Source organism: Alosa sapidissima, chromosome 7, assembly GCF_018492685.1.
Source record: "Alosa sapidissima isolate fAloSap1 chromosome 7, fAloSap1.pri, whole genome shotgun sequence".
Classification (NCBI taxonomy): Eukaryota; Metazoa; Chordata; class Actinopteri; order Clupeiformes; family Clupeidae; genus Alosa; species Alosa sapidissima.
In genome coordinates, this window is record NC_055963.1 from 18,064,283 (window position 1) to 18,085,560 (window position 21,278).

At 46.6% G+C, this 21,278-nt stretch overlaps 1 protein-coding gene across 1 annotated transcript in view; it reads left to right on the forward strand.

Annotated features, from left to right (window-relative positions):
• The window catches only part of LOC121713189 (ankyrin repeat and SAM domain-containing protein 1A-like), a 105,261-nt gene that overhangs the window by 2,078 nt on the left and 81,905 nt on the right, over positions 1-21,278 (forward strand). Inside the window, 3 exon segments of the mRNA XM_042097640.1 lie at positions 15,829-15,909; positions 17,133-17,199; positions 17,201-17,290. Of these exon segments, the coding sequence (XP_041953574.1) occupies positions 15,829-15,909; positions 17,133-17,199; positions 17,201-17,290 (238 nt within the window).

Genomic DNA, 21,278 nt, shown 5'->3' on the forward strand with positions numbered 1-21,278 from the left:
GTCAAGACGGGTTTCCTCCTCTGCTGTACAGAGCCAGTGGCTGACTGAAGTGTCCATTGTATCCATGGGTTTATTGCTCTCGGCCTGGCCGAGGGAGATCAATGCTGGCTTCTCTCCACGGCGATAATGATGAGACTAGCATGTGTGGGAGATAAATAACCGGATGATGGTCTCGGCACGCCGGTGGACTAGGGGCGCGTGTGTATGTGAGTGGAGTAGGCTGGGGGGGGGAGGCGCCACAACATACACAATGGAAGAAAATATGAAGCACTGGTTGTCTGTTTCAATTCTCACTCTCTCTCTCGAGGTGCCACGGGTATCGACCTCAGGCTTGTGACTGCTCCATTCAAAATTATTGGCATTTGTGGTTACTGCAAAGTGGCCTGTGGGAGCTGTTGCTATTGTATGTGACACACTCGATGTAGCATGTGTAATCAAAATGTCAATACCCTTTTTTGTATTGACAGGGATTACCATAGTGGTTTGACTATTTATCCACTGCCTCTTATTTCCATATAGCAGGGGCAGCTTGTTTGAGCCTTAGGGCCAATATAACTACCTGGTCTGTATGTGAATCAAATCACACTGCTTTGTACTCATATGCTTAGTGCAATTGTGGCAGGCTCTGGCCTTGGGGGATCTATTAGTGTGCAACATTATAGGCAAAGCCATCAACAGATTGAAAGTACCATTGGTCGTCTGTGGCTGGAGAGTGGTTGGCTGTACTAAACTCTCAGAATCGTTTGTCATCTTCTGTGTGTGTGTGTGTGTGTGTGTGTGTGTGTGTGTGTGTGAAATTAAACAGGAACAGAGGATTTATTGCTGTTCTGCTCTACTGTTTTTGCCTGTTACAGCAGTGTCTTATAGAGGCGGTTGACAGACCTTTGACTTTGCCAAAGTCGACAAAGAGATTTCCTCTCACCCTCTTGGAAGAAAACCTAAGCATTAGCCACAGACCATTGGGTAGGTATGCGCAAAGTCAATCTTGGTTTGTTCATTAAGGCGGGGATCACAAACAGTTTGCCTAAACTGAGAATTGAATACTCTCGTATTCCGCTTTGAAAGTTGCACTAGCACTGCCACCGTTCCGCTGCCGAACCATAGAGAACAATAGGAAACCTGCCGCCGGCCATGGTGATCCCTGCCCACTCTGTTGTGTCCTGAGTCATGGGATGGCTGTGAGAGTGGACTGGACGGATTCCCATAGTGTTAGCAGTGTAATGATATTTTGTGGCGGTTCATCTATTCAGCCTTGGGGAGAGGCAACCTGTGTGTTTCACTGTGCAGTGATAACAACACTGTTTACTGAATATGCATTTGACTTTGAGAGCTATTTGTATTGTCAAGAGAATGTCTTAAGCTGATAAAGTGAAGTAGTGACGAATGTCAAGGGGAAGTAGTAGCATTTACTTATACACACAGGTTCTCAAAGAAATACATGGTTCCATTTTGGAACACCTACTCTGACCGTGACCAGCAGCAGCAACAACAACGCCTTGGAGAGCGTGAGAAGCGATCAGCAGGTAGGCTGTGGCGTTCTCATGCTGGAATCTTAACTTGTCAGTGAAGGAATGGCGAACGTGTTTTGGCCTGCAACAGTCAAGGTGCGCAAGAGGAGAGCTTCATATTGTGGAATGTATTGTGTCACGTTCCAGCATGGCTGGTCCACAGCTTCAGGCATTTGGGAACCAAAACATAACACACAGTGTTTTATAGTAAACTGTCCACACCTGACTGTGAGCCAGAAATGGGACCCAATCAGACACACAGATGTTATTACATTATTACATTACATTTAGCAGACACTTCTTGACCAAAGTGACTTACATATGTTAGCTATATTACAAGGGATCACATTGTCCCCGGAGCAACTTGGGGTTAAGTGCCTTGCTCAAGGGCACAACGGTGGAAGCCGGGAATTGAACCGACAACTCTCGCTAGCCCAGCTCCTTAACCACTACACTACCACCGCCCAGATGTCTGAAATACTAAAAGAAAAGTGCTCCAGTGTCTTTTCTTCAGACTTCTGAAGTAGTAAAGGTAGATGCAGATTTGCCTTGAAGTCTGTCTCCATACTGCACGGACCTCAAGGGGCCTCGTCTCCATTTAATTTTTTTTTTGTTGTTGATGTGGTCCTCAGGAAGAGGTCTGTCTCTGGCACTTCCTGTGACCTGTGAAGTGGTGCTGGGAGGCCCAGGCAAAGCTGGAGCGCTTCTCTCTGGTAAGCACGGCTGGGCCTGGGTGTAAAGGAAGTTCACGACTGTCAGACAGTTGCTCACTGGACAGAAATTAGCAGAGGAATGCGTGAAGTAGAGCATGTGGGGCTACTCTCCAAAAGCAGGAGACTCCTCTTAGCTTGCTTGACCCACTGTACAGCAGGATACAGATTCGGAAACTGTTTAATCTCACATAGCATTGAATTCGATCTGTCTGTTCTATCAACCCCAGTTCCATCTTTGGGATGTGATGTGGTGGGGACGGGTGCTAATGTTATGAATATAGACTCAGAACGGAAGTGAAACAGCCTCTAAGCCCCTACGGTGCAGATGTGGCCATGTGGAAGATGTTAACATACAAACTCTGATCCCTTACTATGTTCTGCCCAATCAGCAGTTAGCACAGTTTATGTCTCGCTGCATTTACCAATGGGCCAAGTTGGAAGGCTAATCAGTTTCGCAAGGTGGTTAACACAAAAAAGAACCACATTGCTCCCAGAAAACTGCAGTCCACTCCTTATCATCCAAAGTAAACTTTTCTTCTGCTAGAAAAATGACAGGCGGTACATTTTCTCTGCCTCCCGAGTTGAAGTGAGTCCCTTTTAGAAGTGCCAACGTCAGTTTCTAGGAGGACGTCTGGGAGGTTCTGTGGTAAGCATCGAGCGAAGAGGGGTCAGGCCAGGTGTTTCCTGTTTGTGACGTCAGCATTACTAAAAAGTTTGTGCGTGTGATTCTGAGGCAGACTGGGCTTAGCTGACGCTGCAGACAGGCAGATGGCAGTCCCACTTAACCTGCATGCTCCGATTGGACTGATTCCTCTAAGCTGGCGCAATGCATGATCATAGCAGTCATATCTGTTGCGTTGTCATGTCTGCATCAGCAAGGAAGTTATTTAAATGGGAGAAGTTGTGTGTGAAGAATGTATTTAAGGAGCTAGTCAGCAAAGTTTGTTGTCATTGGCTGAGTCTTTATTTTATGACTGATACTTAGATTTAACTTTTAGTTTCATATTTTTGTCTTGTGATCGTATGCTTCACTTCTCTCTCCACTGACGGCATTATGTTGCATTCATATTGAATTGACTTTTAAGTGGCCTCCATTACGTCCAAAGCCGGCTGTTTATATTTGTGATTTTACCCTGTGAACTGGGACGGCAGTCTGTTTCAGTCTTGAGGCAATGGCTGTATTGTTCAGTTGCCTGAATCATGTGGGAGGTTTCATGAGGACAAACAAGATGTTTGGTCCAATACAAATGGTTTGCTATAATTTATTACATTGCTACAGCTGGGGCTGCGACACAAACTAGTGGCCTGGTTGAGCAAAGCTGAAAAAGTGTCAGGTGTCAAAAATTCAATAGCCTTTCAAGCAGGCGTTGTTTATTGTCCTTTCATTGAGACTGCTTAAATAGCTCGGCAATTATCCACGACTCTGCCCTAATTCTGTATGATGTTTTGGAACTTGTCCTGCAGCACCTACATGCCTTCCATTTGTGAAGCATTGAGACAGTAACAGTTTTAAGCACACAGTCCAATACATTCATCCATATGGTATTCATTGGCCACAAGAGTTTTCACAGTCAAAAGGAATCGATTGAGACTTAGCCCAGTGATGCTTTGCATATTATTATCCGTGGCCTACTGGTTAGCGCTTCAGACTTGTAATCGTAGGGTTGCCGGTTCGAACCCCGACCAGTAGGCACAACTGAAGTGCCCTTGAGTAAGGCACCTAACCCCTCACTGCACCCCGAGCGCCGCTGTTGTTGCAGGCAGCTCACTGCGCCGGGATTAGTGTGTGCTTCACCTCACAGTGTGTTCACTGTGTGCTGAGTGTGTTTCACTAATTCACGGATTGGGATAAATGCAGAGACCAAATTTCAAACTTATATACTTATTAATATGAATTGAAGGTGTCAGATTGTTGTCCAGGGAAGTCTTTGCAACAGATGCAGATGCCTGTTCAAAATCAACAAGAGCAGCTAGTCTTTTTGGAATTCGTCATGTTTGATGTCTGTAGAGGCTGTCCTGCTGGGAGGCATGATTGAACCATCTTTTTTATTGCGCTGTTATTTCCGTGTCTAGTCTCTCTCAAGACTACTTCAGTAGCATAGTCACAGCCTTGTTTTTCCTGTCTTGTCACAGTGGCGAAGGTTGTTAAATTAATTTGTGGTCTGTCCTTCCTCAAGCGTACTAGTCTCAAATAGAGACTAATCTTAACTCGGAAAAGCACTGACACATTACTTCCTTGGGCAAACACTGATATTTATATCTCGCCTCTGTTGTTGCTGTGTGATAAACGCGCAACGAGGCTTTCACTCTGGCACAACGAGGCCTGTTCTCCAGTGGAAAAAAAAATGGCCACCTCCCAGGAAATGGCTCTAAGGCTTGTTTGCATGACCCTTCTGACTCTGCGCACAGCAGAAGCTGTGTGACCCCAGCAAACAAAAACGTGTTTGTTGGACGTTACAGTCGGTCAAGCCAGCGCTTCTGCGGCTGTGTTTTGTCTGTGTAAGTATGTTTGTGTCTCTCAGAGACTGAATGTCTCATAGTCAGGGGGTCAGCGTCCAAGATGTGACTGACTTTTTTTTTTTTTTTTCTCTTTTTTTTTCTCTCTCCTCCTCTCTTTCTGCCTGTCTCTTTCTGCATGCCTATGTCTGTTTTCTCTGTCTCTCTAACTGTTTTTGTTGGTTTAGCCTGACTTTGCTGTCTCTAGCAGTCTCTTGCCCACCTGCTGATTTCACTGCCTAACATCTGAAATGCGAGGGGGGAAAAACAACCCCGTCTAACCAACTTCAAACGAGTTTTATTTGTTGGGTAGGATATTGGGCATAATGGCTGCGCTGAGAAAGCAGTTAAAGGCTCTCTGCAAGATGTTACTCTGTCTGCATTCAGCAGAGCAAGATGCACCTCCCACATGTGTCTAAAAGTACACAAAACACCACGCTCTCCCTCTTCTTATGCAGAACTTACTCATTTAGTAGTTCTCTAGAAGTTGCTATAAAAGCTATATCAGGCAGAACAACCTGTTAAGAGAAAAAGGGAAGGTTTCCTTTGCGATTTTATTAAAGCACTTTTAGGAGGAGATGTGACTTTACGGGTGCATCTCAAAAACAACCCATCCCCCCCCGCCTTTTTTTTTGTTTTATCTGAATTATTCTAATCCTGATGATTACAGTTTACAGCTCATGGAAATACAAAATCCAGTATATCAAAATATTAGAATAAAGAATTTGTACTACAGCAGTGTTTCCCATACATTGAGTTATTTGTGGCGGCCCACCACAATATCAACATTGACCACCACACAGCGATTTTCCATGTCGTACTATTTAAATTGGATGGAATTTTGTTCATTGTAGAGCTACAGTATGTGCACCTTTGCACAGCCTCCCCTTGTCGCTCAACAAACCTACCTGCAAGTTTAAAGAAAACATTAACAGTCCTGCAATTGTTGACATAAAGGCGACTGGCTAAACCGTGCTTAAATCTGCATCATAACCACGCTGCGCTAAAAACTGTTGCATTCAAGTTAATTCTGCAAATCTACCACCACAGATATAATTCAATTCTGTGGGAAACACTGTACAGAAATCTCGACTTGAGAAGGGCAATGGAATTTTCCATGATGATATCCTAATGTTTTGAGATGCACCTGTATCTCTTGCTGTCCTGCTGACTTGTCTCACAGTTAGCGTTAGCCGCCTCTCTTCTGTGTGGAGGTTGTGTGACGACGTTGTGTGGGGTTTGCGGTAGGTGCATCTCTGAGAAGAGAGGAAACTAGTAACTGGTGTGGGAGCTGCACCTAGTTTCTGATGTGGTTGTGGGCAGGTTTGAGCCTTTGTGTGACCAGATAAGATACTCTTCCTGATAGACTTCTTTGGCCCATTGAAACTACTACATCTGGAGCAAGATGTCATCAGTGTCTATTGCTGTACTGAGTCACCCACACATGTGTCCAGTTATAGGCCCAGTAGCCGGTGCCCCATGTTTTATGATTGTCACACCCTCATGCGACATTGACGACATGTTGCACGTTTGACTTTTCTTGGGCGCTAATGAGAGCTTAATCCTAAAATAGGCTTCTCGCTGTCGGCTGGTTATCTTGGACTGTGCCACTTTTGGGAGGAAATCACCAAAAAAAAAAGGAAACTGGAGCAGACAAAAGTTTGAAGGCTATTTTCAGATGGGAGATCTGGATCATGTGTGTCTGCGGGATTGCCTTCTGTTTATCCTTGTACTGCGTTTTGTTGGAGTCGCTGGATTAAACCATGTGAAATCTTTGTTGATGCACTAGACTTGATGATCGTCTGATTGGAACGTAAACAGATGTTTGATATGGAAATGTAAACAAAATGAAGAGCAGAAGAGGGAAAAATAGAACAGAGTGGACCACAGAAGGTATCGTGGCCTAGAAAAAAAGATTGTAATGATGAACAAATGTACTCTTGCTAAAGCTTCCCCCAAACACTTCCCCCCCATCCTCCTGACTGGAGCATTGCTAATGTAAATGCTTAATGCAAATGAACACGGAGCTGTAGTGTTTTTCTCCTGTTAGCTTAGCTCTGAGTGCGTGTGTGTGTGTGTGTGTGTGTGTGTGAGAGCTGTTTAAAGCCATAAAGCGTCCTGCCTCAGCACATATGCTGCCAGGCATGGACATACACACACACACACACACACACACACACACAAGCATTCATGGGTGTGGGTTCGCATACCATGCATGCCTGTTTCTAACACAAAGAGAGCATCTCTTCTGGGTGGGTTGATGGCACAGTTTGGTGTGTAGTGTGGTCCCTCTTTCAGTTGTAATTCAGGATATCTCATTTTAAGACATCTCAAAACTGTTTACTGTATGATGAACTGTTTATTTGTGGCAGACAGTGATCTGCAAAAGAGGCTCAATGATCAGTTTTATGATTGCATAAAATATTTCTTTTAATCATTTATGATTTCAGTATAGTCCTGCAACTCAAATGTTTGCCATTTGTTCAATATCATTTGGCTTATTTGAATCATTTCATTCTTTCACAGTGTGAAAGAATGAAATGAAAGTGGGCTATGACTTTAATTATTGATGGATATTGTTTTTTTTTTATTCACATTTTATTCAGGCTTTGAAGTCCAGCCATACATCTGTCAAGGACAATATGAACTCCCTCTGCCCTGTATGCTTGATGACCTGATATGATTTCATTGTCTTGTAATCCGTCATGGGTGAGATGTTGGCAGGTAATGCACTTTAGGAGGGGGTGGGGTGGCGGTGGGGGGGCAGCAGCTGAGACGAAGACGAGACGAAAGCCCAGCCCAGCCCAGCCCTGCTCTGCCCTGCCCAACACTGGTCCTCTGGGTGGGTGTTTTGCTGCTGAATACCAATAAGCCGGGTCTGTGCCAGCATCGCATCTGCTCCCAGCACCCTGTCCTCGTATGCTTAATTAAACCCAATTGCCCTGGCAGAGGCCGAAGTGTGCCAGGCAGACACCACTGGGCAGAGCGCCCCGAGGCCCTCTGAGGACCTAGTCCCTCGCTGGGTGGCCACAGCTCTCTAATTGGCTCCTGGACAAATCTGTCCGACACCGGGGCCTTCTGCACCACTCTCACCTGCAGACTTCCCTCCAGATTGTGTGTGTGTGTGTGTGTGTGTGTGTGTGGTTCATTTGTCCTCTTTTTTTCCCCTCCGAGCACTTCCTTTATTGGTATTTATTCTTTCGGACAGATCATGTACGAGGAACTAGCCTGCTAGGGAAGCTTAGGCCCTGCAGAAGTGTCTGTTGAGCATCTGTGTTCTTTTTGGCCATGGGGTCATGTGTGTAGCAATTCTGCAACTGCTCAAGCCTTTTAATAGTGTTTTTATGAGTGCCAAGGCCCTTGTTTAGATCTCCATGCTTCAATTGTCTTGTCTGAGGAAAATTGCAGGTCAGCTGGACCTGCGACTCTGTTTTGAAAACGAGTGTAGTGTGGATGAAAAACGGGGTGAAAGAGAGGTGCCAGGAGGACATTGCAGTAAAGATATGAGGTTCTGTGGTCTGCCTGCACACTCAGAATGAGGAAGTAAATCAAATGATCTGCACTACACTCTCTCTCTGCCTTTTATCAGTCTGTCATGGACACATTCAGACACTCACTCTTGCTCACATGCTCACATGACATTTTTCTCCGTTTTCAGAAAGATTTGCATCCACACAACGGCATTTAGAGAACTCATTTGTGCCCACAAATGGGAAAGTAAATTAAAAAAAAACTGCTGCTAGCTAGGACATTTTATAGCCTAGCCTACAACTAATATAAGTATATAAGTATAAGTATATATACTCTTTTGATCCTGTGAGGGAAATTTGGTCTCTGCATTTATCCCAATCCGTGAATTAGTGAAACACACACAGCACACAGTGTACACACAGTGAGGTGAAGCACACACTAATCCCGGCGCAGTGAGCTGCCTGCATCAACAGCGGCGCTCGGGGAGCAGTGAGGGGTGGTTAGGTGCCTTGCTCAAGGGCACTTCAGCCGTGCCTACTGGTCGGGGTTCGAACCGGCAACTCTCCGGTTACAGGTCCGAAGTGCTAACCAGTAGGCCACAGCTGCCCCCAGTAGGCCACAGATGCCCCCAGTAGGCCACAGATGCCCAATAATACTAGACTACAATTAAACAAAATTATCATCAAAGGGGTACCACCATGAGATATTTATTTTTCAACATCAACAGAACATGGTTTGAGCAAACAGCATTTCCCCTGCGAAGTGAACTTTAAGTTGGTAGCATTTAGCATCACTATATTGAATACACCAAGATGTTGTTGTGTCATGGTTTTCTATTCATTGCTGCAGGATGTGGTAGAGGTTTTGGGGGGTGGCACTCAGCTTAAAACTATTGGGATAAAATTAGAGCTGTCATCACCATTATCAGAAAAGCTCTATCAGTTTTTTTGAGAAGTCTTCATTCGGGAACCGTTTTCATAAATACATTTTAAAATGTCGCCCTTGTGTGAACATAAGGCTAAAACACAACAAATATTGTTTAACCACTGTCTTCACCATCTCAGTTTCTGTTTTCTCACTTCTCTTTTCTCACTCTCATTCTGTAACACTAATTTCCCACTCCCTCACTCACATTTCCTCTCTCTCCCTCTCTCTCTCTCTGTTCATCCCTCTCTCCCCTTGTCTCACTCTTTCACTCTCTCAAAGCTTTATGCGCCACCAAAATTACAGCCGGCGAATCTCTTTCAAACTCCAGCTTCATCAAGCCGATATCCCCTGAGGGAAATGAAGGATTAGCTTTTCCTTTCACGCTGCTGGAGTTCTTAAATCAGTTCCCATGCACACAAGGGGCCTCTTGCCTTCGCCTCCTCCACCAGCAGCAGCAGCAGCAGCTCCCATATCTCCAACACCCACCACCACCACCACCACCTTCTTCACACAACCCCCTCCTACCCTCCCTACGGCATTGCCTCTCCCCATTTCCTCAGAGCCATTCTTTTGTCCAGTCATCATCAGTGCATCTCTCTCCTCTCTCTCTCCCTAAGAGGATGAGGTGGATGGGGGGGGGGGGGGGACTGACTCATGCCCTTGAGTTCCAGAGTAGAGATGTTGTGGAGGTGAACCGGGTAGCATCTCTCGCACTCTTTTGCTCTCCCTCACACACACACACACACACACGCACACACACACACACAGATACAGATACACACACACACACACACACACACACACGCACACACACACAGATACACACGCACACACAGATACACATGCACACACACAGATACAGACCCCTCCAGACCCCAGCAGTGCTGAGAAAGAAGACAGCTTTGCATTTTAATTGTGTTGGTCTTAGTTGTGTCTGCTACTTCCTCTTCTTTTCAGTCTAACCCCCCCCCCCCCCCCCCACGCAGTTCTCCTCCCCTCCCAAAAGATCGCATTCATCCCCTTTCCGCTCAATTTCCATAATACCTCTTCACTTCCCTTTTTTTGGGAAAATGTCCATGTCCACTTTTTTTAAATGCATAACAAAAGAATGATGGGAGTTTTGATGTGGGAATGCATTCAGCAGTAAGCTGTTATGTAAAAGCCCCCTCCCAACCCCCACACTTTCTCTCTCTTTTCTCTCTTCCATCCTTCTCTCTCTCTCTCTCTCTTGCTCTCCCTTCATCTCTCTTGCTCTCTTTCAATCTATTTCTCTCCTTTCTTCCTTGCCCTTTACCTCTCTCTCTCTCTCTCTCTCTCTCTCTCTCTCTTCATTATTGTAATCTGGGCCAGCTACTGGCGGCCAGTGTTTGTTTTTGCTGCCTTGCTTTTAGCCCCTGATGTGTTCAGTGGGCATGACGCTGGAAATGGTGCAGCTTTGCTCAGCTCCGTGTCGCACTGCCAGACAGCTCTGGCTCTCTGGGCTAAGCCTGGTGTGGTGTGGCGCGGCACGGTGCGGTGGAGATTGGCACGATGCGGTGCAGAGTGGCGCGGTGAAGCTAGTCAGAGGAGACGCGGGGGCATTTTTCTGGGGTTGCGCAGGGAGATCTGCTTGAGTGCCCCCATCCAGACTGTCAGTGGGGACGGTGGTTATTGAGAGGGTTGCCTTGATGACTCCCCCCTCCCCTTATCTCCCCTGGTTTTTCACCTTCTAGTCTCTACCCTGCCAAGGAGCTAGAAATCACCCGCCATGCCTCAAACCGTAGCCATGGAGTGTGTGTGTGTGTGTGTGTGTGTGTGTGTGTCCGTCCTGCAGTTTGACTGACTGCTGTGGCGCTTTCAGACTCAGACCTTGATGACCGTGAAGAGACGTTGGCGCACCGTCAGCTCAGTTCCCATCCAAGACAGAAATGGAGAGCCCCCCCACACACACACACATCACCCCCAGGCTGACAGACACTTATTTAATGAGGCTGTGCTCTCGGTGGTGCATAATTGCAGGCTGTAGCTGAGGGCTATTATGAGAGCTGGGCTGTTTTTTGTTGTAGCTGCACTGAAGGATGCCTGTAACAGGAACAAAAACAGGAGCCCAGAGCCACATCAAAGCCATGTTGGCGTGACGCCATGGAGAAGAGCATCCTGTCGCCTGGCTTAATGTGTCCCTCGCTCTCCTCTCTTCTCCCCCTCTTCCTCTACCTCGCTCTCATCTCTCCCTCTCTCCCTCTACCTCACTCTCCTCTCTCTCCTCACTCTCTTCCTCTACCTCTCACTCCCCTCTCTCCCTCTACCTCACTCTCCTCTCTCTCTCCCTCTCTCCCTCTACCTCACTCTCCTCTCTCTCTCCCTCTCTTCCTCTACCTCTCTCATCTCTCCCTCTCTCCCTCTACCTCACTCCTCTCTCTCCTCACTCTCTTCCTCTACCTCTCTCTCCCCTCTCTCCCTCTACCTCACTCTCCTCTCTTCCTCTACCTCTCTCTCTCTCTCTCTCTCTCTCTCCCTCTCTCCCTCTACCTCACTCTTCTCTCTTCCTCTCTTCATCTATCTCTTTCCTCTCTCCTCCCTCTCTTCCTCTCACTCTCTTCCTCTACCTCTCTCCTCCATCTTTTCTTCTACATCTCTCTCCTCTCCTCCCTCTCTCCCTCCATCTCATTCTCCTCTCTCTCTCCTCCCTCTACCTCTCTCTCCTCTCTCCTCCATCTCTCTCTACCTCTCTCTCTCCTCCCTCTCTCCCTCTACCTCATTCTTCTCTCTCTCTCCTCCCTCTCTTCCTCTACCTCATTCTCCTCTCTCTCTCCTCCCTCTCTCCCTCTACCTCATTCTCCTCTCTCTCTCCTCCTTCTCTTCCTCTACCTCTCTCTCTTCTCCCTCTCTCCCTCTACCTCATTGTCCTCCTCGCTCTCCTCCCTCTCTTCCTCTACCTTATTCTCCTCTCTCCCTCTCTTCCTCTATTTCTCTCTCTTCTCTTCTTCTCCTGTCATGACACCCCCCTTCAGTAGTTTAGCCGTGTGGATGTGGGTGATGTCACCCTTGCTGAACGTGACAAACAGGAGACATTTGTGGTGATGAGTCATGATGTCATTCGGCAAGAAAACACGGCCGTGATGCTGTGTGCATCCGTGTGTGCATCCGTGTGTGTGTATCTGTACACTACACATTTTTTGCCTGGGTTCACCAGGTGTGTTTTTCTGATGAGAGGAAGGGTTGCAACAGTACATTAATTTGGCTTGCTACATCAATAGAAGAAGGCAAGCCTATTTAATTCATGCAGTGGTTAAGAAGCAGAGGCTCTCGACAGGCTATAAGCTAATTTGCTTATTGTTAATGGTGCTACGTAAATCAATAAAGTTGTATTGAATTGAATTGAATGTTATATTGTTAAGCATCTTTAGTCAGAGACAATCACCACTGATTGTGCTGAACATACTGATTATACCACAAGGTCAAAAATATTTTTTTGCAAAACAGAGCAGCATAATAACCACCACATTGTGTCATACATGTGTGACTCTGGTTGTGGCAGTTTTAGAAACATTGCCACGAGATCATGGGGATGGTGTCATATCTGTAGAAAACGGTGGTTATGCACCCAGCAAGTGGAACCCGCCTGACTCCCATCATTTATTTAGGATGCGCTCCTGCTCCCTCTTCCTCGTCTTCCTCACCATGGCTTTTCCAAAGCCGACGTTGCGTCGGGCACAGCAAAGCTCCTCTGCTGCCCTGATGCGCTGCTGCTGGTTGTGCTCCTCGGGCTGCAGGCGGCTCAGGAAAGCCTGGTTGTGTGCCGTTTAATTACTGCACCCTCTCGCAGATTAACAGAAGCAAATGATCTTGACTGGGAGATGCGGAGAGTCGGGCTTAAGTGTATGAGTGCGGCAGGGGCTATATTTATCCTCTGGTCGGGCAGGCAGGCTCTCTCTGGAGCAGATTTATAATGCCATGTCCCCAACAATGATGTTTCCCCTCCCCTTGCTCCTCTCATTTCATTGCTCTCCTCTCCTCTCCTCTCCTCTCCTCTCCTTTCCTTCTCTCCCCTCTCTTATTCTCATCTTACCCCTCTCCTCTCTTCTCATCATCTTACTCCACTCCTCTCCTCTCCTCATCTTACTCCACTCCTCTCCTCTCCTCATCTTACTCCTCTCCACTCCTCTCCTCATCTTCTCCTCTCCTCTCCTCATCTTACTCCTCTCCTCTCCTCATCTTACTCCTCTCCTCTCCTCTCCTGTCCTCATCTTACTCCTCTCCTCTCCTCTCCTGTCCTCATCTTACTCCTCTCCTCTCCTCTCCTCTCCTTTCCTTCTCTCCCCTCTCTTATTCTCATCTTACCCCTCTCCTCTCTTCTCATCATCTTACTCCACTCCTCTCCTCATCTTCTCCTCTCTTCTCATCATCTTACTCCTCTCCTCTCCTCATCTTACTCCTCTCCTCTCCTCATCTTACTCCTCTCCTCTCCTGTCCTCATCTTACTCCTCTCCTCTCCTCATCTTACTCCTCTCCTCTCCTCTCCTCTCCTCATCTTACTCCTCTCCTCTCCTCATCTTACTCCTCTCCTCTCCTCTCCTCTCCTCATCTTACTCCTCTCCTCTCCTCATCTTACTCCTCTCCTCTCCTCTCCTCTCCTCATCTTACTCCTCTCCTCTCCTCTCCTCATCTTACTCCTCTCCTCTCCTCTCCTGTCCTCATCTTACTCCTCTCCTCTCCTCTCCTGTCCTCATCTTACTCCTCTCCTCTCCTCTCCTCATCTTACTCCTCTCCTCTCCTCTCTTCTCCTCATCTTACTCCTCTCCTCTCCTCTCCTCATCTTACTCCTCTCCTCTCCTCATCTTACTCCTCTCCTCTCCTCTCCTCATCTTACTCCTCTCCTCTCCTCATCTTACTCCTCTCCTCTCCTCATCTTACTCCTCTCCTCTCCTCTCCTCATCATTTTACTCCTTTCCTCTCTTTATCTTACTCCTATTCTCTCCTCTCCTCCCCTTCCCTTGCTTCTCTCATTTCATTGCTTTCCTCTCCTCTCCTTTCCTTCTCTCCCCTCTCTTATTCTCTTCTTACTCCTCTCCTCTCATCATCTTACTCCACTCCTCTCCTCTCCTCATCTTACTCCACTCCTCTCCTCTCCTCATCTTACTCCACTCCTCTCCTCTCCTCATCATCTTACTCCTCTCCTCTCCTCTCCTCACTCCTCTCCTCTCCTCTCCTCACTCCTCTCCTCCCCTTTTATTGCTTGTCTCAGATTGGTACTTTCCTTCCTTGTGTGATGTTTTGCCATCAATGTGTTTGTGTGTCGACTCGTGTATGTGTATGGGCCCCAGGGGTGTGTTTCAGTATGCCAGCACTGTCTAAATGGCTTTGACGGCCACAGGCTACCAGCACTACTCAACCATGTATGTGCCGCTCTGTGGTTGGTTATGTGTGCCAGAAGAGCAGTGGATGCTGAGTAGTGGTTGCTAAACAACACGTCACAGTTTTTGTTAAGCTGTGAAGATGTTTTTAGCAGACGTCCCAACCACCACGGAAAGCATTGTGTTGTCAAGTCAGCTTTATTTATATAGCGCTTTTCTTACACAGAGGTCATTCAGACAAGCAAACAGAATAGCTAAAAGCATAGAAGGGCAATATTTAAAAAACAGTTTAAAAATTATTTGTCTTGGGTGCAAATAATATGCTGCGCAATAATGATTTGTGTGTGTGTGTGTGTGTGTGTGTGTGTGTCCATTCCTCACTGTCTGGTAAAGAGACTACCTGTCTCGTAGCCTCCCTATGCTGTTTCCTCATTCCTCTCCCCTTGTGTCATGGCTCTCTCTCTGAGAGGAGCTCCTCCTGCTGCATTCCGTCTGGGACAGACAGACGGACTCACTGACTGACGCACCACACCCTCCCCCATCATCATCATCATCACCACCACCACAGTGCCAGTCAGAGTTCAGAACAGGCACTAAACATTAAGTACCAATGAGGCAGCTTCCTACAGTGCTTAAGGCACTGGGTATCCTCACCAATCCAGCTGATGTACCTGTTCGTTGGCCAAGGATGAAATGAAATAGACATTAGGGTTTGGACTGAGGTCTTCAGACATGTACTGTACTAAACCACAGCTCTAAGATTAGGCCTGAACTGGTTCACACAGGCTTTAAAAGACGGGTAAAATTGAGTGTTTTATGCAAGGCAATTTCACCATAACTAATGTTGGTTGGGTTGCGTAATGTGTAACCCTCCCCTCCCCTCCCTGTCCCATCCTCCCCTGCTGTGGGAAGGCTTCGGGCTGCAGAGTTTGCAACACAGATTTGACAAGTCCCCTGAACTGAACACGCAGCAAGCGAACGTCGTCTTGACAGGGGATGCAGCTTTGGCTTTTTAAAAATAGAGCAGGGGAGACGCAGGCTGGCGCGTGGAGTGTTGTTACCATGCCTACCCCCCCCCCCCCCCCCCTTAGCGTGACTTGGCTGTAATAAGCTTAGGAGGCTGTCTAGTCTGGCCCGGGTTCAAGGTCCAATCTGACTCACACCTCATGGAGTGTACAATGGGTGTATCCTGCTCTGGCCAACGGAACGAGGGCTTACTCACAAATCATTCATACCTTGTGAATCACTGATGTGCCTTGTACTGTGTGTAGTGATGCGTGCGTGCTTGTACTGTGTTTTGTGTGCGTGCGTGCATGCGTGTGTGTGTGTGCCACGTGTTTGATGTTGTTGTGTTGTTTATTTCTTTCTTTCTGTTCGCAGTATTTGGAGGGGCCCCAATGTGAACTGTGTGGACAGCACTGGATACACTCCTCTTCACCATGCAGCACTCAATGGACACAGGTGGGGCTACTTTCTCCCCCTCTTCTTATTGCCAAATTGGCCTCGTGTGTGTGCATGCATGTGCGTGCATGTGCGTGCATGTGTGTGCATGCTGTGGCCAGCCAAAATTGAGTGTTGCTCCTGCATGCCCTAGTGACAGAAGCCCTTTGCCAGGCCTACTCTACACCCCTTTGTTAAAAAAAAAAAAAAAAAAAAAGCACAAATAGTGATTTGGCAACAAGGTAGGTGCGCTGAGTAAGAACCTGGACACTCCCCAAACTGGAGCTCAAATCTAATCTCAAGGCTGCATGTTTACACAGCGCCGCAGTGCTGCCGCGCTCTCACACAGTGCAGTTCACCCACAAGAGCCGGAGATATGACCTGACTCCGGAACCGTTCTTGGCCCGCACGCCAGAACCACACCGGTTCCTGTCCAAATCCGACTGCGTTCTGCCTAATGTTCTCCACATGTCTTCTCACAACATGTTTAAGCAAATTGCCCCACTAATTGAGTCATTTAAAAGAATACCACTCTACCAGCTCCACAGTAGGTCATTTATAACTGTTAAAGGGCTATAAGGCTGAGTGGAGTCTAGATGGGCACTAGGGGCATACAGAATTGGATGGCATTGTGTAAAGTGCATTTAATCCAACCCTTCCATCAGTTAACCTAGGCTGAGGCGTAGCAATCAAAGGTGATTTAGCACCTTTGATGTGTTCGCAAATGACCCATCAAGCCAGTCGAAGCACACCAGTGTGCTAATACAGGAGGTCATTCATCAACATAGCCAGTGGAGGGGAAGCTTTGGCAACTAACGGCATGTTTTTTTTTTTTTTTTTTTCTTCAGCCTCGTTCATGCACTGAAGCATATGCGATTCTCACTCATTACTTTAACCTCCTGCTTCATTAATTGGGCTAATTAGCAAATCCAAAAGGGGTGACCCCAAAACTCCCACATAATGAACTCTGAGGAACATCCCCCCTCCTCCTTTAAATTACCGTGTTGGTGCTGTAGCTATTGCTGTTTGTTTGGTTTGTTTTGGTTTGTTTTTTTGTTTTTATTTTCAATTTCCACCTAATTTTGCATAACAAAGCATATTTTGTTACCAGAAAGGAAAATGGAGCAATACACACATGCATATAAATGTGCGCACACACACACACACACACACACACACGCGTTCTTTAGACGCCATCTAATCATCGGTGTTGTTGTTTTCTCTCTCCGTGTGTCTGAGAGCAGTGAAGTGGTGGAGCTACTACTGCGCAATGAGGCCCTCACCAACATGGCCGACAACAAAGGCTGCTACCCCGCTACATCTGGCTGCCTGGAAGGGTGATGAACGCATCGTCCGGCTGCTCATCCACCAGGGTCCCTCGCACCCCAAGCTTAACGAACAGGTCTGTCCGTCCAGCCGTCTGCTGCCTCCCTCACTTTAACCCATCCTCACACACACACACACACGCACACACACGCGTCCATGTTGACGTTCACAACAGGTCTCCATTGCCACAATTTCCACTGACAGTTCTGCCCTGATGGTTGAGCACTGTACTGGAAGCCCCTTTGTTATAATGGTATTCTACATTATAGGACCTCACTGACCCCAGCCAACCCCTAGCCACCTATGTGTGTGTGTGTGTCTGTGTGTCTGTGTGTCTGTGAGCTGGTAAGAGGTCCTCTAGGGGCTGCACGATTTCACAGAGTTAGTTTCTCCCTTTGACTGTTCTCCATCCTGTTTCCTCTCGTGGTCAGCTGTAATGCTCATCTGTGGCATGTGTCAACATGATGCAAGCAGCCTCTTTCACACGGCCCGCTATCGCAGACACGGCTCCAGTTTGTTACAGTAACGAAGCCGTGTTGTCGGTCATTCTCTCCAGCAAGCGCTGGCAAACGTGCAGAAGAACTGCTTCTAGAACTATGGATTTAAAGGAGAATTTTGGCCATTTTTTTTACATAACTCTCTGTTTCTCGAGGTCACCGAGTACTGTCGTTGCGGAAAACAAACTAAAACAATCAGTTCTGCATAGCTCGAGTTGCTGCAGCCGACAGGTAGAGCTTCCACGCAGCTGCAGTGCTACACTCTGGGGGCGCGTTCATGAGCCCCCATGTTCATGCTCCCAGAGTGTTGCGCTGTCGCTGCCTGGCAGCTTAAGCTGTTGGCTGCAGCAACTCGAGCTAGGTAGAACCAATCTTTTCTGTTGTTTTTCGTACTGACAGCAAAGTTCTTCTAGGCAAGTCCCTTCACTCGGCGGCCATATTGCAACGCATTTCGGCATTTCGGCAGAAATGCGCGTGCGCAAGGCTTCACGACACCACCTTGCTCCAGCGGCGAGATAACAACACATGATTGGCACGATGTCTTCACAATAGGGATGTAACGATTACCAGTATAATGGTAAATCGCGATAAAAATGTTGACAATAACAATTACCGTTTTCTTTTGAAATATCATAATTATCACGGATGATTACCGTGGTGTTTAACCGTGTGTTTAATCCTTCCCAGCTTCATCCGAGCCTGCTTTTGACATACAGTAGGCCTGGTACAATGAAACAAAACTGGTACCCTACTGATTCTGTTGTCTAATTGATGGATTTAAATAACAGAAATAGCAAACTCCAAGTCATGGTAGGGTAAGTTAAGCTATAAGCACATAGCCAATTAAACATGAAAAAGTGAACGGGACACTTTTTGAAAATATTTCAGCTTGTGTAGGCCTATCAGTGCTTTCTGAACATATTAAACACACTTTTAAAAATACTGCGATATTACCGAAAACCCGTGATCATTTTGGTCACTATAACCGTGAGGTTAAATTTTCATACCGTTACATCCCTACTTCACAACACACCCCATGATTGGCTCTATGTATTTACTAGGGCTGTCAATCGATTAAAAAAATTAATCGAATTAATTACATACTCTGTGATTAATTAATCTAAATTAATCGCATATATAATTTTTGCTGTGAAAGTATTTTAAATATTTAAATTCAAATGAATCATTGAATAATCAGCATTAGTGACATTAAAGTTCAAAAACTCTTTTATTATTATTTTCCCTGTTCAAATAATGGCCATAATAATATACAGGGGACCTATGAAATTGTGTCCCCTACCTAGGAGACACAATGAAAATAAATTAACACTCCCCAGCATATTAGGTCATATTGTATATTATTATGGCCATTATTTGAACAGTGAAAATAATAATAAAAGAGTTTTTGAACTTTAATGTCACTAATGCTGATTATTCAATGATTAATTTGAATTTAAATATTTAAAATACTTTCACAGCAAAAATTATATATGCGATTAATTTAGATTAATTAATCACAGAGTATGTAATTAATTCGATTAATTTTTAATAATTAACACTATTTCTTTGCATTGATGTGCGACTTTAGAGTTGACAACATGTTGATGTGGTGTACTAAGAAAGAGACTAGAAAATGCAGCTTTTACCCCAGCGGCCTAACTGTGGCGGTTCACGTTAAAGGACGTTGAGAGCGTGTTTCCCTTTCCCTCGCCTCACCGATGTGTCCTGGGCTGGCCAGCATGTGTGCAAGGTTTTGGAGATGAGTCATGGCTCGGAGTGCTTTCATACGCAGGACATCAGATGCTGGCGGCGTTCACACACACACACACTAGAAATGTTCGGCCAGTCCCGACCACAAATCCTCCACTTCCTTAGCTTCCTTTTATTTTTGTGTCCGGTGCTGTGTCGGCTGCTGAAAGAATGTTGGATGCTCATTCAGGACGAAAAAGGGGGAATAAATAGAGAAGTCATTGGTTTTACACCCCCCACTGGCTTTCTGGCTGCGCTGGATGTCAGGGAGAAAAGCAACCACTACGAGAGCTGCCACTAGAACAAAAGGAGCAAAGAAAGCACACAAGCAAGATATGGCATGCCCTGTTAGCAACCAAAGACCATGCGCTTCAACTCCGGTTCCAGCGTGGTTGAGTGTCACTATGGCTTGAAATTCCTGCAGCAGCAAGTGCTCGTGTGTGTGTGTGTGTGTGTGTGTGTGTGTGTGTGTGTGTGTGAGTTTTGTTTGTGTATGTCTCCCTGAGTTTGTGTATGATTTTGAATGCCATATTTGTTTTGTATAGCTTGTGTTAAGCTATGCTGCTGGCTGGGATGATTTTTATGTTTAACCCCAGCTGGCCTTCTGCTGTGTTAATGCCTTGATTGCTGTAGTTTTGATTGAAATGGCCGGGAAATGAAGTGACCACAAGACGAGACTAAATCATATGAGATCCTGAGACACTGACATCAATCAAGAAGAAACCTAGACTGTAAAAAGCTGAATGCATTCCTAGTGACCAGATGCAGGACAGCACCATGCTCATTGGCTTTTTAACCTCCTGCTTCTTAGCGCTCTCCAGCTCACCTCATTTCGTGTCATTTCTCTCATTGTTGTGCCTGATCTCATGTTCATTAACGCAACTCTGATTTTTTTTTCCATGTAGACTTTTGATTTTCACCCACTTCAAGCATCTTCTTACCGTGTGGTGTGTTTGTGTGTGTGTGTGTGTGTGTGTGTGTGTGTGCGAGAGCTCCATGACCTTTGCCTGATGTTCATCTCCATCTTCTCCTTCCCATCCTAGAGCTCTGTAGACCACAGAGAGTTCAAACGCTGTGGCCCGTTTGACCCTATAATAATGCCAAGGTGTGTACCCTTTCTTCCCCCGAGCTGCCAAGAACCTGCCCGCTTCTTAGCTCTCTGTCTCACTTTCCTTACCCCCTGCCTTGCCTCTACCCCTGCCACCCCCACCCTAACCCACCCCACTCCATCGTACCCCACCCCCCGCACCATTCTCCTGCCCCTCGGCACGCTTGGGTGAGCCTGGCCTGATGCACTCTGCTGTATGCTTTAAGGGACACTAATGCCTCTTGATGAAATGATGTCATGGACTCTGCAGCGTCTCTGGGATCCTAATTGTCTCATTATGTATTGATTTGTAGACTTGGGTGAGTTTGTTTTGGTGGGGGGGAGTGGGGATGTACAATGGATGTTTTGACGGTGGTGGTGGTGGTGGTTGTGTTTGTGTGTGTGTGTGTTTGTGTGTGTGTGTGTGTGTGTGTGTGTGTGTGTGTGTGTGTGTGAGAGAGAGAGAGACCGAAAAGGGAAGGGGGATCATTACTCCTCCTATGTGGTTGCCATGTCGGTGACCACAGGGGACTGTGCCTGGTCTCCATTGTAAGTTATGACGTTGCCACAGACCTCCAGGGCTTCCATGAAAGTCTATATGTGTGTGTGTGTGTGTGTGTATGGGTGTGTGAATGAGAGCGAGAGGGGGGGGGGTGGGGGTGGGCGCGGACACGGATATGCCTTTCTAGGGGCTATTTTGCTGTGTCTTCATTGGAGTTGGAGAGACAGAT